The 16,118-nt window shown below is 40.4% G+C and overlaps 2 protein-coding genes across 2 annotated transcripts; both read left to right on the forward strand.

Annotated features, from left to right (window-relative positions):
- Positions 1-1,738: 1,738 nt before the first annotated feature.
- Positions 1,739-3,981, forward strand: LOC116219054 (zinc finger protein 239-like). Its single transcript, XM_031561968.1, has 3 exons — positions 1,739-1,744; positions 1,870-2,007; positions 2,346-3,981. Exons 1-3 carry the CDS (start codon positions 1,739-1,741, stop codon positions 3,198-3,200), a joined length of 999 nt encoding a protein of 332 aa, XP_031417828.1. The 3' UTR covers positions 3,201-3,981.
- Positions 3,982-8,789: 4,808 nt separating this feature from the next.
- Positions 8,790-12,534, forward strand: LOC116219250 (gastrula zinc finger protein XlCGF17.1-like). The gene is made up of 2 exons (XM_031562429.2): positions 8,790-9,045; positions 10,380-12,534. Exon 2 carries the CDS (start codon positions 10,757-10,759, stop codon positions 11,729-11,731), a length of 975 nt encoding a protein of 324 aa, XP_031418289.1. The 5' UTR covers positions 8,790-9,045; positions 10,380-10,756; the 3' UTR covers positions 11,732-12,534.
- Positions 12,535-16,118: the final 3,584 nt, after the last annotated feature.

Genomic DNA, 16,118 nt, shown 5'->3' on the forward strand with positions numbered 1-16,118 from the left:
ATGATAAACCTATTTTAAGGTCTTTCTACAATAAACTAGAAACATAAACACCAAAAACTCAGACATCAGCTCACTGTTCATCTGTCTGGACTCTCCTCTGCAGATTCCCTCGCTTTGTGACGCGCTTGACGTCATCGCATGTACGCTGTTTTTGAAGCAAATAGGCCTACTGGATCTATTCAATTACAAAACGTTTGTATTCTTAAGAGATATTCTGATTCACAACCCTTGGAATTTATTAAGAAAAACAAGCGCAATTTCACCATTACTGTGCTTCAGTTTATCATTACCTTGTAAAATGTGTCCCAAGTCCGACGAGGCGAATTGGTCCTTTAAATCCTGATCACATTGTAAGTCAACTATCTCAAGCTGTATGTCGACGGGAAGATCTGCAGCCTTAACTGTACATGGCGAGGGCAAAACGGCAAACTCGGTCTCAAGCTCACCAAAGACCTGAAACCATAGACATATATACATAGACCCCTCCTTGACTGCTTCAGCCATAGACATATATACATATATGTATGTCTATGCCTGAAACCGCTTATCAAACTCCCGCAGCAATTCCGTAATTTTGTCTTTGTAGCGACTCAGCTAAGCAGTAACTCAGGTCATTTGCTCATTTCTTAGATAAGAGAAATTAGCAGAGGCACCAGCTGTGTCTCCCATAAAGTCAGCTTCAACTTAAAAAGCAGCTACTTTTTAATAAATGCGGTTTATGTCTTTCTGTAATTTTCACACGTAGTAAAGTCATCCGGCGGGCCGAGCTGGACCCCCTGGTGGGCCGGATCCGACCGCTGGCCATATGTTTGACACTCCTGCCATAGACCGTAGCGGATTGCCTGCGCTGAGATCTGTTTTTGCGTCACATCTCGTGATTAGTTCAGTTAGAAAATCACCAGAAGAGTCAGCACGGCATCTAGTTTGCTTGTTTGAGCAGTGGATATTAGACTTGTTTCCAGTGCCTTCCCTACAAGTGGCTACTCCAAATGCAGTTGAGGCGAAGTGTTACTGATGTTAATGAGTATGGTAGACCTGTGTCATATTTGTCAGACGATCAGTGGTAACAGGAAGTAATTCTGAGATTGAATAACAGAGATTTCTAGTTAAAACTAGGGCTGGGCAACGATTACAATTTTTAATCTCGATTAATTGCATGATATCCCTGATTAATCACGATTAATCGCATTTGTATACGCAAAATCCAATAATTAATTCAAAAGTAGTGTATAGCGCACTTTTATTTTAAATATTCTGCCATATGAACGAAAGTGCCATAATATTTGTTGTGCAAACACTTTTAACATCAGCATTTTAATACAGTAGCAGTTAAATAAAATATTCAGTTTAAATCTCAACTTAGACAATGTTATCAAAGCAAATACAAAATTGGGCATTAATGTTATCCTGTTTGTTATGAAAAAGAAAAAACTGCCAAAAAAATCCTGAGCCACAATCATATCATTAAAACAGGCAATTTCAGCCTATTGATTATGTGGCAATTTAACCATGAGTGCAAAAGACATTTAGTATTGCAGCATCTCTCAACACATCAAAGAGCAGTGATCCACTTAGATTAGAGCTCTTCTCAGGTTCACATTTCTGTATTTAAAATTCTTTATTCTAATATTTTGAGATACTGGATTTTTTATTTCCATGAGTTGTAAACCATGATCATCAATATTACAACAAAGAAGGCTTGACACATGCCATTTTATGTGCAATGATTCTATGATACATGAAGGTGTTACATCTTGAATTAAATTACGTGAAAAATGATTTTTTGAGATGCACCTGTACTTAAGATATGACGCGTTGATATAAACATATTGGACATTTTGAATAATACTTTTTTTATTGTTTACACAGGAAATAAAGAACTGTGTGGATGTGCTGGAGAAGAGTCGCATGTCTGTGCACCGTGTGGACAAAGTTTCACCTCATCTTCTGACCTCAAGACTCATCAGCAAACGCATTCCAAAAAGAACACCTACGACGGCACGCACTGTGTGAAACAATTTCCAGCATATTCTGGACTACAGACACAAAACATTCATTTAGGAATAAGACCATACGTCTGTACAGTTCATCAGAAAGAACACCTTAGTGCTCACAAGAGGACTCACACAGGCGAAAAGCCTCACACACGTGGGTTTCGAGTTTCAATTTGGAAGCCTTCGCACACACAAGTTGCGACGCTCGAGAAAGAAGCCCTACCTCTGCAAACACTGTAGGATGCCTGGGATGAAGGACAGTAGAGGAGAGAAGATCAACAAATGTTCTCACTGCGGAAGAAATTACTCAACCGCATCTGCACTTAAGCGCCACCTGCTAGTTCACTCTAGAGAGAAGCCCTATGTCTGCCCTCAGTGTGGAAGGAGTTTGCCTTTCTACGATACCTTACAGAGCATGAGAAAATTCACACAGACAAGAAGGCCCACGTTTGTGACCTTTGCGGTAAGAGTTTTCGACGACGTGAGAAACTTCAGAATCACAAGAGGATACATACTGGAGAGAAGCCCTATGGTTGTGATCATTGCGGACAGAGATTTGCCAGGTTAGATGCGCTGAAAGTACATGAGAAATTGCATACAGGGGAGAAGTCCTACCAGTGTAGTACCTGTGACAAGAGGTTCACCCATCTTACAACTTGGAAGCGGCACGAGGTGACACATACAGGTGTAAAAACTCACGCCTGTGCACACTGCGAACAGAGTTTTGCCTCCTCAAATGAGCTCACAATACACACAAGAGTACACACCGGGGTGACTCCTTACCACTGCACCCATTGTGGAAAGGGCTTCAAACAAAAGAGCAACCTTGAGACACATTTGAGATCACATAGAGGTGAAAAGTCTCACTACTGTACTGTGTGCAGTAAGGTGTTTGGCGCGTCACAAAGCCTGACCCAGCACATGAGAACCCACACTGGTGAGAAACCATATCACTGCGATGAATGCGACTACAGCTGTGCAACGTTAGGTCCACTTCGTTCCCATAAAAGGACCCATACTGGTGAAAGACCCTACCATTGCACATCGTGTGACAAGAGCTTTTCTACTTTGCAAGCCCTCAGAGTACACGAGAGACTTCACACAGGGGAGAAGCCTTACCAGTGTACTGAGTGTGGAAAATGGTTCAGGCAGTCAGGAAACCTTGGTCTACACATGAAAACACACACTAAAAGCCTTGAGAAATGAACTGGTTCTGGAGCCTTGTGAACTTCAATGCAACACTGTGCAACTATTTGGTATTTTTGAGGTGTGTTTTTATTGGCAAGTAGCTTTGGTGTAAACTCAAATTCATATTGGGGGTGTAAGGTTATGTGAAAGACGGATACACACACCTAATGTTCCCACTATCCACCCAGGCTATGCCTTATGTAGTTATGTGTTCTGTGACTGTGACCCCCCCCCCCTAGAGGGCAGTGCTAAGCACATCACCAAATGGCACTAGTGAACATGTTAAACCAGCTTTATACAGTTGGGCTGTTGTCGTGTTTGCAAGGTTTTTGCCTTTTTGGTTGTCAACTGGTAACAACTGGTTGTTAGTTTAAGATAAACTCCTTACTGTAGTTTAATGCACACGTTAAAGAGGGAGAATGTGCAACGTGAGTGAGGAAATTTGACTGTTTGTACTGAGATATTTGCTGCAACCTCTTTTAACTGACTTTGGGTAAGCCTATTGATAATGCGTTTGTTGTTCTAAAACTATTTACTTCTTTACATTTTTAACCTTGTAGAGTCATGTTATTTTAGATATCTGATCTTGATTCTTGGGAGTCAGATATGTGCATTATTTTAGGAAATGTTCACTTTTTATCTCAGATATTCTCATTAATATGTTTTTTGTGGAGGAATGTCAGAGAGCTGGAGAAGGGATGGTGGAGCGGACCTCAGACTAATCTATTTTCACCCCTAGGTTTGTTGTTTGTAACATGATTGTATGTTCTGCCAATTAAATATTGATTGTTCAATAAAATCATGCCAGTCCAGTGGTCCACCTTCAGATCATATTTATTTACTTGTTTGTTTACTTGTCTTTTTTTAATTCAAAGACATGGAAAAGTAATGGAATCTGAAATTCCCACTTTCTTGTAGGTCATGAAAGGTCCTGGAAATGTAATTGGCAATTTGAAAAGTTTTTAAATGTTGTCAATGAAAATGGGTAGGAACTCTGCTCCCTAGTGCTTGACAGGGATACAGGAACTTACCATTCAGTATGAATATTTTGAGGTGCAGTCCTCGATCAGCAAAAGGTTGTTGATATGTGAGCTCAACAGGCAATACCACTCATTGCTTCTGTGCTCCTGAAGCAAATTCGGCGCGTGAGCGCCCCTTGACGTTGATTGGCTGGAATAGTGTATGGCTTGGTCTGAGCCACTTCATCCGTTTCCACAAATACAGAACCAGGAATGTGCATGAACAAAACACTTTGTTGTGGGATTGTTTTGTTGGGTGCACAGATTGGATGGACAGCTATAGGAATCTTATCAAATATAAAAGAAGACAAATCAGATTTGTTTAGCCTGGGCGATAACTGTTCCTTAAAGGCAGGGTGGGCAATTAAATTCTGAAGCTTTTATTTTTGTTACATTTCTTGAAATCCTGTCCAATCATTTGATGTGTCTGGCATGAAATTATTGGATGGCCTGCCTGCCGGTCTACTTACCTGCGTGCACTCTGCCCGTGAACTCATTGTGCGTGTCTGGAGTCTTCCACAAGGATAGGCAGGCATATTGCTGAAACAAATGTATTCATTAAATAATGCACTGCTCATAAAGCAATACTACTGTAATGTAGTGTGTTAGCTGCCTAGCAGTATAGACAGAATATGATTGAATATGATGAATATGATTATAAAAAATGACATAGTAGAACTTAAACATGATTCTATAATGTCAGTATCGAAACAAGGAGACATTATTTGTTTACACTGTGTCGTTCAGGTACTAGAAAACATTCCTAACATGATCACAAGTCACTTTACAGATTTATTTTTCAGAATTTTTTTCCAGAGACAGCTACCCTGCATGTATTGGCATGTATTGGGCAGCGCTATGACATCCTAACATCCTAACCGTTTCGGTGATGCTTTCGAAGCAAATTAAGGCTTGAGCCTTAGAATGACATCGGCATTTCGTTGATGGATTCCATTGAATATGAGCTTTTAACATGAAGTAAGTGGGTTGCTCTTAAAAGAGCATTTCGATGTGAGTACTTGAAAAATCAAGTTTACTTGGACTTCTCCCTTTGATGGTCCTGTGATGGTCACTCCGCTGAGAAGTTTGTTCAGCTCCTCGTCGTTCCGCACAGCGAGCTCAGATGGCACAGGCTGCAAAGCAAGCCAGCAAACTCCAAGATCTCAGCGGTCAGATAGTCGATCACAGCAGCGGGGACGGGGGGGACTATTCATTTTAAATAAAAGCATGACGACACAAGCGGTGCTAATTATAAACGTAAAACAATGTGTTTTTTAAGCGTTGAAAAATCATGATCCCCCTATTCCTCAAAGTGGTTTGGTTCACATGCTGTTTCCAACGGGCAGGGCTACCGGCAGCTCCGTGTTTCAGTCAATCAGCCCAGTACATGGTCATATTGTGAGATTGTTTCCTCCTCTCTCCCCTGTCACTGCCGCTATGATACACAATATGTAAAGAGATTGACCTAATTATCGAACGCAGTTAAGAACATGTAAAGAATATTTTTTTTCTAAACTCCATTTACAAAGTTCCAGAGACAATTCTGGCTCTCATGAAAGTTCTCTCTTCTCTATAAAAGCTGGTCATTTTTTAGTGCCCGGGAACGCCAAGTAAGTAGAAAAGCTCCAGTAATATCAAGACCAGGCACGTGCACAGACATTTTGGGGGGCAGGTCCTCAAACCAAAAAAAGGGAACCCATCGCCAAAATTATTAATGAAATTAAAAATAATAATAATAAATAAATAAAAAACACAGTAGGATATTCTCAACTTAAATATTTATTTTTGTTAGAAAACTAACTCAAATTATCTCCTGAACATAACTCAGTCCTACACTCTGTCTGTCCTTCCTCATCCATGATGGGCTCCTCTGAACCAGGTAGGGTTACTGATTCTCCCTTATTTGTTTTACTAGTTGATGGCCTGATCCAAGATAAAAGAGAGCTGCTACCCTGAGCTGCTTGCTGCAGTTCCCTGTCCTTCTGCTTTTGGAGTCTCTCTTTTCTTGACATTATGCTGCAAATTTTGTAAATGAGATAAATCAATGTTGTGCATAATGATCAAGAGTGACTTACATAAGCTGACAACACAGTACACACACATTTTTTGTTTACTGTTTTCTGACTGAGTTGAAGCATAAGCAGCATTACACTAATAATATACCACAATATACAAATACACAAAGACTATAATGTAGCTCAACTTAAGACCTACCTTTCATTTCAATAATTACGATTTTAAATTAAACAAAACTAGTGAACTTGTCTAATTTGTAGAACCGTAAAACTGCCTTTGAATTCTCTGCCTGCCTGCCTGCCTGCCTGTCTGCCTGTATGTCTCTCCCCCTCTCTCTTCATTAAACATGACAAACGTCAGTAAACAGCTGGACAAGGCTTTGAAATCACGGATTTCGTGAGTTTGTGTTTGTTTATTTTTTTAGGAAACGTCGGACCAGTTGCGACGTAATGTTTTCAGCGGCGCTAATGTTGTGGTTAATATATCACCAAACAACGTCGGGGGGTTGCACAAACACCGTCATTACCTGTTTGTCTGATGCTGCGGGTCAGAGAAGAAGTAGGCTGCAGCCGTATGGCGCTCAGCACTGCATGAGCACTAAGTGGAGGAGGAGGAGGGAGGGAGGGGCGCGTGGGACTTGTGAGCGGAGCATGTCGGGGCGAAATTCTCACAAGAACTCAAATAAATGCCCCGTCATATATCGAAACACATTTGGGGGGAATTGATGACAGAGAGAGTAATTTTTATTCTTAAATATTGACGAATGAAGAAAAAAATGGGCTCCAGCAGAAGGGGCACTTTTCTCATCCAGGGCAAAAGGGCAGGTGCTTGAGCACCACTAGGGGTCTATCTGTGCACGTGCCTGATCAAGGCAATCTGATAAAGATGTCCATAAGAAAATAATCAAATGCTTATGAAAATGCTGAATAACGGTTTCATTAGGCAAAGCCAAGCCAGAAAACGCAGCTGGGCACAGAGAGCCAGAGCCAAGTTGCAAAGGAGCGTAGGAGAGTGTTCTGCTTTCTTTTAGAAATGCTCTGTTTAAATGTATAAGCTTTAGTAGCTGTAGCTAGATAAACACTGCCACCTTGTGGACAGTAGATGCGATAGAAGACGCGGTTTAGTTTACTTTTTATTGTTGAACTGATCTACCACGGGAGAAGACGTTCATGCAGATGAATTCCTCTTTGAAGAGCCTTCGTTTGCGTTTGAACTTTGGACATTATTTGTCTGTGAGTAGATATTTTGTGTTAGTACATTTAATGCCGTTTAGAGAATTTAAAATGATGTCGAATTTCTGTTTGTAAATGTTATAAGAGAATTCGGTAGTTAGCAGTTAAAAATGTGAGGAAATGGACCAACGAGTCAAAACTGGAGTGACAGGCCTGAATTGACTGAACTGACTAGAGTGTCTTTTGAGGCTGCATCTGCAGACCTGGACGAACTCACTGACACTGTGAAATCCTACATCAGTTTTTGTGAAGGCATGTGTAACTTTCTCCACCTTTAACAACAATAAACCGTGGTTCGCGGCAAATGTCAGGCAGCTTCGTCAAGCCATAGAGGAGCCATAAGGAGTGGGGACAAGGTTCTTTACAACCACGCCAGAAACACACTGACTAAGGTGTTCAGAGTAGCAAAGAGAAAGCTACACTGAAAAGCTGAAAAACAGGTTTTCAGCAAACGAGCACGGCAGCCCAGACTATTCTCATTTGTAGTTCCACGTTGGTGGAATGAGCTGCCCAGCACTACCAGAGCAGGGGCGTCCCTCTCTACCTTTAAGAAGCTTTTGAAGACCCAACTCTTCAGAGAGCACTTCCCGTCCTAACTGGCACTTCGACTAGTGCGTAACTTGCAATTACAGCAGTTACACTTCTGCACTCTTTCTTTCTTTTTATTTCATTTTGTTATATTTCTAATGTAAAGTAGTATTTATTTATTGTTACACCAGGTTCTATTGCTCGTAGCTTGAATATTCTCTCCCTTGTACGTCGCTTTGGACAAAAGCGTCTGCTAAATGACTAAATGTAAATGTAAATGTAAATTCAAACGACCCTGCAGGACATCATCACCCACTAGGAAAACCTCCCTCCAGACTATAGAGAACCCTCAAATAACTGACGATCAAAATGTGTTTTACAGCAGGTTTGATCACCCCACATTCACACCCCTCACCCGCTCCAACTTCACACAACCATCTGCACCCCCTTCTTACGTCTTTCTCTAACCATTTGATATTTATCTCTGCACTGTATATAGCCATTCCTCCCAGTATATATTTCTTAGACCGCTGTACTGTTGTGTTGTATATTTTGTGTAAGTACAATGAGAGCCACTTAACCTGGAGTCAAATTCCTTTTTTGTGTCAACTTACTTGGCCAATAAACGTGATTCTGATTCTGGGATGTAAACTGCTGCTCTTGGTTTTCCTGAACCTGGATATTTTCGATCCATCTGTATATTTAGTATATTCTGTAGGCCTACATGTTCTGGATTTAATGAGTCACGGCTGAATAGGAATCATGGCAGACGAGGCAAAAGAGCAGCATTCCCATCTAGGTACACCTGGAATACATCCATTGTGTTTGACTCAATCCGGAACCTAGGTAAACCTTCAGTCTACTGATGGCACTTTAACCACGCCCCCTGAGTTGGACAAAACCCACGTCCCTACAGTTGTTCTCAGTCTCTTTTTAGTTCTCCACTCCAAGGGCGCATATGCCTTTCTACGACATTCCCTACTAATTCCTTCATCTACGGACGACTTCATCATCTCTTTTCCCTGCCTTTTCAACATCGGATCTGCAAACACGACCATCTTCATAAAGGTCTGGTAACTCTAGCATACGCACTACCTGGCTAAGCATAGGACTGTTTACCGTTGCCATTGTTTATGCCATTTTGTTTTGTTCACCGAACATACATGTTGATTTATATTTTCATGATTATTTGGTGGTTGGCTTCGCCACATCATCCAATGGTTAATGTTAGTATTGCTTGCATGCCTTACTAGCCATTTCCCTTTTCTAACTTGGCACCGCAATCATACAGATTACACATACATGGTCCTTCACATAGCCACACACGCGAAGGGAATACGAATTTAGCGCTGCACATAGGCTTGTCCTCTGGTCATATCACATGCATGTTCGCGAACGTGCACACACATGCACGCAATCAAACTAGGAACACACACACACACACACACACACGCGCTCTTTCTGGCGCTTAGCGCAACCCCGAGCCCACACACTGTTTTAGAAAGGCCATAGACCGTAGCGGATTGCATGCGCGGAATTTCGGCACATCTCGTAAAAAGGTCAGTTCGATGAAAATCACCAGAAGAGTCAGCACGGCAACTAGTTTGCTTGTTTGCTTACGTCTGAGCAGTGGACTTGTTTGCAGTTCCTTTCCTACAAGTTTGTGCGTCACTGACGAACTGTAAATCTGTTCTTGTTGGATTAATGTTCGAACGAATTCCGCATTGTACTGACGTTGTTTTTGGTAGCAGCTGGTATGTTACTGTTTGTTAGTATGTGGAGATGATGGTTGTATATCTGGCTACTCCAAATGCAGTTGAGGCGAACTGTTACTGATGTTAATGAGTATGGTAGACCTGTGTCATATTTGTCAGACGATCGGTGGTTACAGGAAGTAATTCTGAGATTGAATAACAGAGATTTCTGGTTAAAACCCAACCTCACCTGAATGAAGAGGAGTTGGGAGTTCTGGTCTGGCACAGCCAGCAGTTTCAGCCTATTGATTATGTGGCAATTTAACCATGAGTGCAAAAGACATTTAGTATTGCAGCATCTCTCAACACATCAAAGAGCAGTGATCCACTTAGATTAGAGCTCTTCTCAGGTTCACATTTCTGTATTTTAAAATTCTTTATTCTAATATTTTGAGATACTGGATTTTTTATTTCCATGAGTTGTAAACCATGATCATCAATATTACAACAAAGAAGGCTTGACACATGCCATTTTATGTGTAATGATTCTATGATATATGAAGGTGTTACATCTTGAATTAAATTACGTGAAAAATTAACTTTTCCATGATATTCAGATTTTTTGAGATGCACCTGTACTTAAGATATGACGTGTTGATATAAACATATTGGACATTTTGAATAATACTTTTTTTATTGTTTACACAGGAAATAAAGAACTGTGGATGTGCTGGAGAAGAGTCCCATGTCTGTGCACCGTGTGGACAAAGTTTCACTTCATCTTCTGACATCAAGACTCATCAGCAAACGCATTCCAAAAGAAAGACCTACGACCACACACACTGTGTGAAACACTTTCCAGCATATTCTGGACTACAGACACAAAAATTCATTCAGGAATAAGACCATACGTCTGTACAGTTCATCAGAAAGAACACCTTAGTGCTCACAAGAGGACTCACACAGGCGAAAAGCCTCACGTGCAAAAGCACTGCAGGGGGGGTTGCAAGTTTCAAGTTGGAGGCCTTCGCACACACAAGTTGCGACGCTCGAGAAAGAAGCCCTACCTCTGCAAACACTGTAGGATGCCTGGGATGAAGGACCGTAGAGGAGAGAAGATCAACCACTGTTCTCACTGCGTAAAAAAATTCTCAACCGCATCTGCACTTAAGCGCCACCTGCTAGAGCGCCACCGTCACTCTAGCGAAAATCAATATGTCTGCACTCAGTGTGGGAAGGGTTTTACCTCGCAACGAAACCTTACAGCTCATGAGAAGATTCACACAGACAAGAAGGCCCACGTCTGTGACCTTTGCGGTAAGAGTTTTCGACGACGTGAGAAACTTCAGAATCACCAGAGGATACATACTGGAGAGAAGCCCTATGGTTGTGATCATTGCGGACAGAGATTTGCCAGGTTAGATGCACTGAAAGTTCATGAGAAATTGCATACAGGGGAGCAGTCTTACCAGTGTAGTACCTGTGACAAGAGGTTTACCCATCTTTCATCATGGAAGCGGCACGAGGTGACACATACAGGTGTAAAAACTCACGCCTGTGCACACTGCGAACAGAGTTTTGCCTCCGCAGGTGAGCTCATAATACACACAAGAGTACACACCGGGGTGACTCCTTACCACTGCACCCATTGTGGAAAGGGCTTCAAACAAAAGAGCAACCTTGAGACACATTTGAGATCACATAGAGGTGAAAAGTCTCACTACTGTACTGAGTGCGGTACGGTGTTTAGCAGCTCCCACAGCCTGACCCAGCACATGAGAACCCACACTGGTGAGAAACCGTATCACTGCGATGAATGCGACTACAGCTGTGCAACGTTAGGTTCACTTAGATCGCATAAAAAGACCCATACTGGTGAAAGACCCTACCATTGCACAGAGTGTGACAAGAGCTTTTCTCTTCCGCAAACCCTCAGAGTACACAAGAGACTTCACACAGGGGAGAAGCCTTACCAGTGTTCCGAGTGTGGAAAATGGTTCAGGCAGTCAGGAAACCTTGGTCTACACATGAAAACACACACTAAAAGCCTTGAGAAATGAACTGGTTCTGGAGCCTTGTGAACTTCAATGCAACACTGTGCAACTATTTGGCATTTTTGAGGTGTGTTTTTATTATTTAAGTAGTTTTGGTGTAACCTCAAATTCATATTGGAGGTGTAAGGTTATGTGAAAGACGGATACACACACCTAATGTTCCCACTAGCCACCCAGGCTTTGCCTTATGTAGTTATGTGTTCTGTGACTGAGCACACCACAAGAGTGTCATAACCCCCCCCCACTAGAGGGCAGTGCTAAGCACATCGCCAAATAACACTAGTGGACATGTTAACTAGCTTTATACAGTGGGCTGTTGTCACTGTTTGCAAGATTTTTGCTAGATAGTTTTAGTTGGTTTTAGATAAACTCCTTACTGTTGCTTTAATGCACACTTTAAAGAGGGAGAATGTGCACAGTGAGTGAGGAATTTTGACAGTTTGTACTAAGGTATTTGCTGAAACCTCTTTTAACTGGCTAAAATGTGGGTAGGCCTATTGATCATGAGTTTGTTGTTCTAAAACTATTTACTTCTTTACATTTTTAACCTTGTACAGTCATGTTATTTTAGATATCTGATCTTGATTCTTGGGAGTCAGATATGTGCATTATTTTAGGAAATGTTCTATTTTTATCTCAGATATTCTTATTAATATGTTTTTTTTTGGAGGAATGTCAGAGCTGGAGAAGGGATGGTGAAGCGGACCTCAGACTAATCTATTTTCACCCCTTGGTTTGTTGTTTGTAACATGTTTGTATGTACTGCCAATTAAATATTGATTGTTCAATAAAATCATGCAAGTCCAGTGGTCCACCTTCAGATCATATTTATTTACCTATTTGTTTACTTCTAGGACATGGAAAAGTAATGGAATCTGAAATCCCCACTTTCTTGTAGGATGTAAAAGGTCCAGGAAATGTAACTAAACTTGACACTTTGAAAATTGTCAATGAAAATGTATAGGAACTCTCCCCCCTAGTGCTTGACAGGGATACAGGAACTTACCATTCAGTATAAATATTTAAAGGTGCATTCCTCGATCAGCAAAAGATTGTTTCAACAGCCAATGCCACTCATTGCTTCTGTGCTCCTGAAGCAAATTCGGAGCACGAGCACCCCTTGACGTTGATTGGATGGAATAGTGTATGGCTTGGTCTGAGCCACTTCATCTGTATCCACAAATACAGAACCAGGAAGGTGCATGAACAAAACACTTTGTTGTGGGATTGTTTTGTTGGGTGCACAGATTGGATGGACAGCTATAGGAATCTTATCAAATGTAAAAGAACAATCTGATTTGTTAAGCTAGAGTGATAACTGTTCTTTAAAGGCAGGGTGGGCATTTTTGTTACATTTCTTGAAATCCTCTTTACATGCCAGAAGCCATGAATAAAAAGAGAAAATAATCTGTCATCTGTGGAAGCTGAAGGACTGTGAAAAGCCTGTCCAATTAGATTCGTACCAGAAGTCCAATCATTTCATTTGTCTGGCATGAAATTATTGGATGGCCTTCCTGCCGGTTTACCTACCTGCGTGCACTCTGCCCGTGAACTCATTGTGCGTGTCTGGAGTCTTCCACAAGGATAGGCAGGCATATTGCTGAAACAAATGTATTAGTTAAATAATGCACTGCTCATAAAGCAATACTACTCTAATGTAGTGTGTTAGCTGCCTAGCAGCATAGACAGTGAATATGATTATAAAAAATGACGTACAGTAGAACTTAAACATGTTTCTATAATGTCAGTATTGAAACAAGGAATCATTATTTGATTACACTGTATCGTCCAGGTACTAGAAAACATGCCTTACATGATCACGAGTCACTTTACAGATTTATTTTAACAGATTTTACCTCAGAGAAAGCTACCCGAATGCATGTATTGGCCAGCGCTATGACATCCTTAATGTCAAGGCCTTTTCATGCCCGTATATACCATGAGGACCCTGAGGCAGACACACACACACACACACACACACCCAATGTGGGGTGCGTTCCTAGATACAATGTGACACTGCCTCAAAATAAGAGCACATTCAAATTCAGGGAGTGTTTTATTTATCAACGAAAACCATACAGCTAAAACTCATTGATGAATGTGCAGCACCATGTTAACTTCTTAAACTCATTGATGAATGTGCACCACCATGTCACCTTCTTAAACTCATTGATGAATGTGCACCACCATGTCACCTTCTTAAATCACAGAGAGTAAAATGAGTGAAAGACAAACTGAATTCACCTTTGGAAAGGTTACAGGAGTGAAACTGCAGAGAGAGAGAGAAGGTGAATAAGAAAAGGGTTTAGTACAGGTGGCCTTACTTCTAAGGAGACGCTGACCTACATCAGGAAATTAGGGGATGCCACATTGAGAATTTTACAATGCTTAAATGCAATGACTGATGGATTACCCTGACATGATCCAACATCGCCTATTATCAAATAACAACTCACTAGACTAGTATTGTGGACTTTAATTATCTCTTTTTTAACGAACAGGGGAAACAGGAGAGAAAGAAAGCCAACCCAAAACATTATGCTCAAAATGGCACACACATTATTTTTAGTTAACTTAACATCTGAAACAAATGTTGTGAACTTCCTTTTTATGCCTGGGGATAGGGTTAGAGGAACCATGAAAGATGTGGCAAAACTTTTGATCTAATGACGTTATTTGGATAATTGTAAGGTAATGTAAAGACTTTTGACCTTCACACTTTATAACCAAGTGTGAATGCATTTCAGTACTTGCGAATTAAAAAGAAAATATTACGGACTATTGGTTTGCTAATACGTTCCTAGATCTCTCCTTCTTTGACATAAAAAGGAACACAAACACATTTATTTTCATTTTCTGTAATTTGTTTCTATTGGGGTAATGTCTATGAAATCCATTCATGGTTTATCACAGGGGTGGGCAATTAATTTCCCCAAGGGGCCACATGAGATAGTGGGATTGTTGTGGAGGGCCGGACCAATAGGCTGAACTCAATTCTGCTCAATATAAGTTGTATGTCTTTATAAAAAAACATTAAATTGTATGGTTTTGATTAACTGCTACTGGTAAGAGTAGATGTTGCATTTAGGCTATAAAAAAAATTGGTGCAGGCATAGTAAAAACGCCATAATTATTTAATCAACATTTAATCAACATTCACCAAAAAGATTTTGAAAATTAGCATGTTTTTGCAGTATTAAAGGTGTTCCCAGACGATCAATACACATGGCACACACACACACACACACGAGAGCAAGCTTGCAATGCAATAGTATAAGTATACAAATTAATAGTAATATCAATTTTTATCAGCGCAAATGGTCGCAGGCACGCCCACACGCACGAATGTAGGTCTACGGAAATAAAAAAAGACATTTCTCCAAAATACCTCTTTTTAATGATTTTGTTGCTGTTCTTCACGCAAGAGCGAAGCAACCCACATTCTGACTTCAAGTTTCAATGACTTTCAGTTACGTTAAATGACCGGACTACCTGCGTTGCGGAATGATATGAAAGATGTGAATTAGAAGCACAAAACCCGTTGCCAATGACAGCAGTCATACATTTTTCGCAGCAGTGAATATAAAGAAATTACAGACCTGCGAACGTTGGGATGGCCCGTTCAAATCAACAGAACTTTTTGGAACATTCTGAAGAGCCGTATAATAAATACAGGTATTTACGTTTGATTCCTAATTTACAAATTGACCTCCGCGGGCCGCACAGGGACAGCCAACGGGCCGCAAATTGCCCTTGGGCCGCACTTTGCCCAGGTCTGGTTTATCAGGTGTATTTGGTTATTCAACTGTATTAGGTTTTATTGGCATCCAATCGGTTTCTTCAATTGTTATTATTTACAGGTGTACTTAATATATGGTACTTAACACATACAAATATAAAACACAAATAAAAAAAACAAACAAAAAAATCTACTGAAAAAGGTACATTTACAAAAACAAAATGTACTTAAACTATAACATACACCAAATTAAAAAAAAAACAGACCAAGATACATACAAATTAAATAAATAAAACCCTTGGTTTGTGAATCTCTTCAGTTGATTATCCAATAAAGTTGAATCTCTTAAATATTCTAGTCCCAAACCTGAATCATCTGAACCTCCAACAAACAATCAAACAAACAAAGACGTCTTCATACTGTAATTCCAGCTGGTTCTTGTTTATATACCAATCAATGTTAAGTTGGCATCAATCAGTTAACATCAACTTGCACTGGGCTTTTTCCTTTTACCATGAATCAAAGTAAAGTGCTTACCGTTCAGATCAAATATAAATTCATAATATTTTCAAACATGGAGGCATTAACGGGGAACATGGAAAGAGTAAAAATGACTAACCCAAAACATCTTATTTAAAAAAAAAAAAAAAAAAA

This window comes from Clupea harengus, chromosome 24 (genome assembly GCF_900700415.2).
Source record: "Clupea harengus chromosome 24, Ch_v2.0.2, whole genome shotgun sequence".
In the NCBI taxonomy this organism is placed as follows: Eukaryota; Metazoa; Chordata; class Actinopteri; order Clupeiformes; family Clupeidae; genus Clupea; species Clupea harengus.

Coding starts and splice junctions, on each gene's coding strand:
- LOC116219250 (XM_031562429.2), top strand. CDS start 10,757: ATGCCTGGGATGAAGGACCGTAGAGGAGAGAAGATCAACCACTGTTCT.
- LOC116219054 (XM_031561968.1), top strand. Junction 2,008..2,345: donor CACCTACGACGGCACGCACT/GTGTGAAACAAT, acceptor AGTTCACTCTAG/AGAGAAGCCCTATGTCTGCC.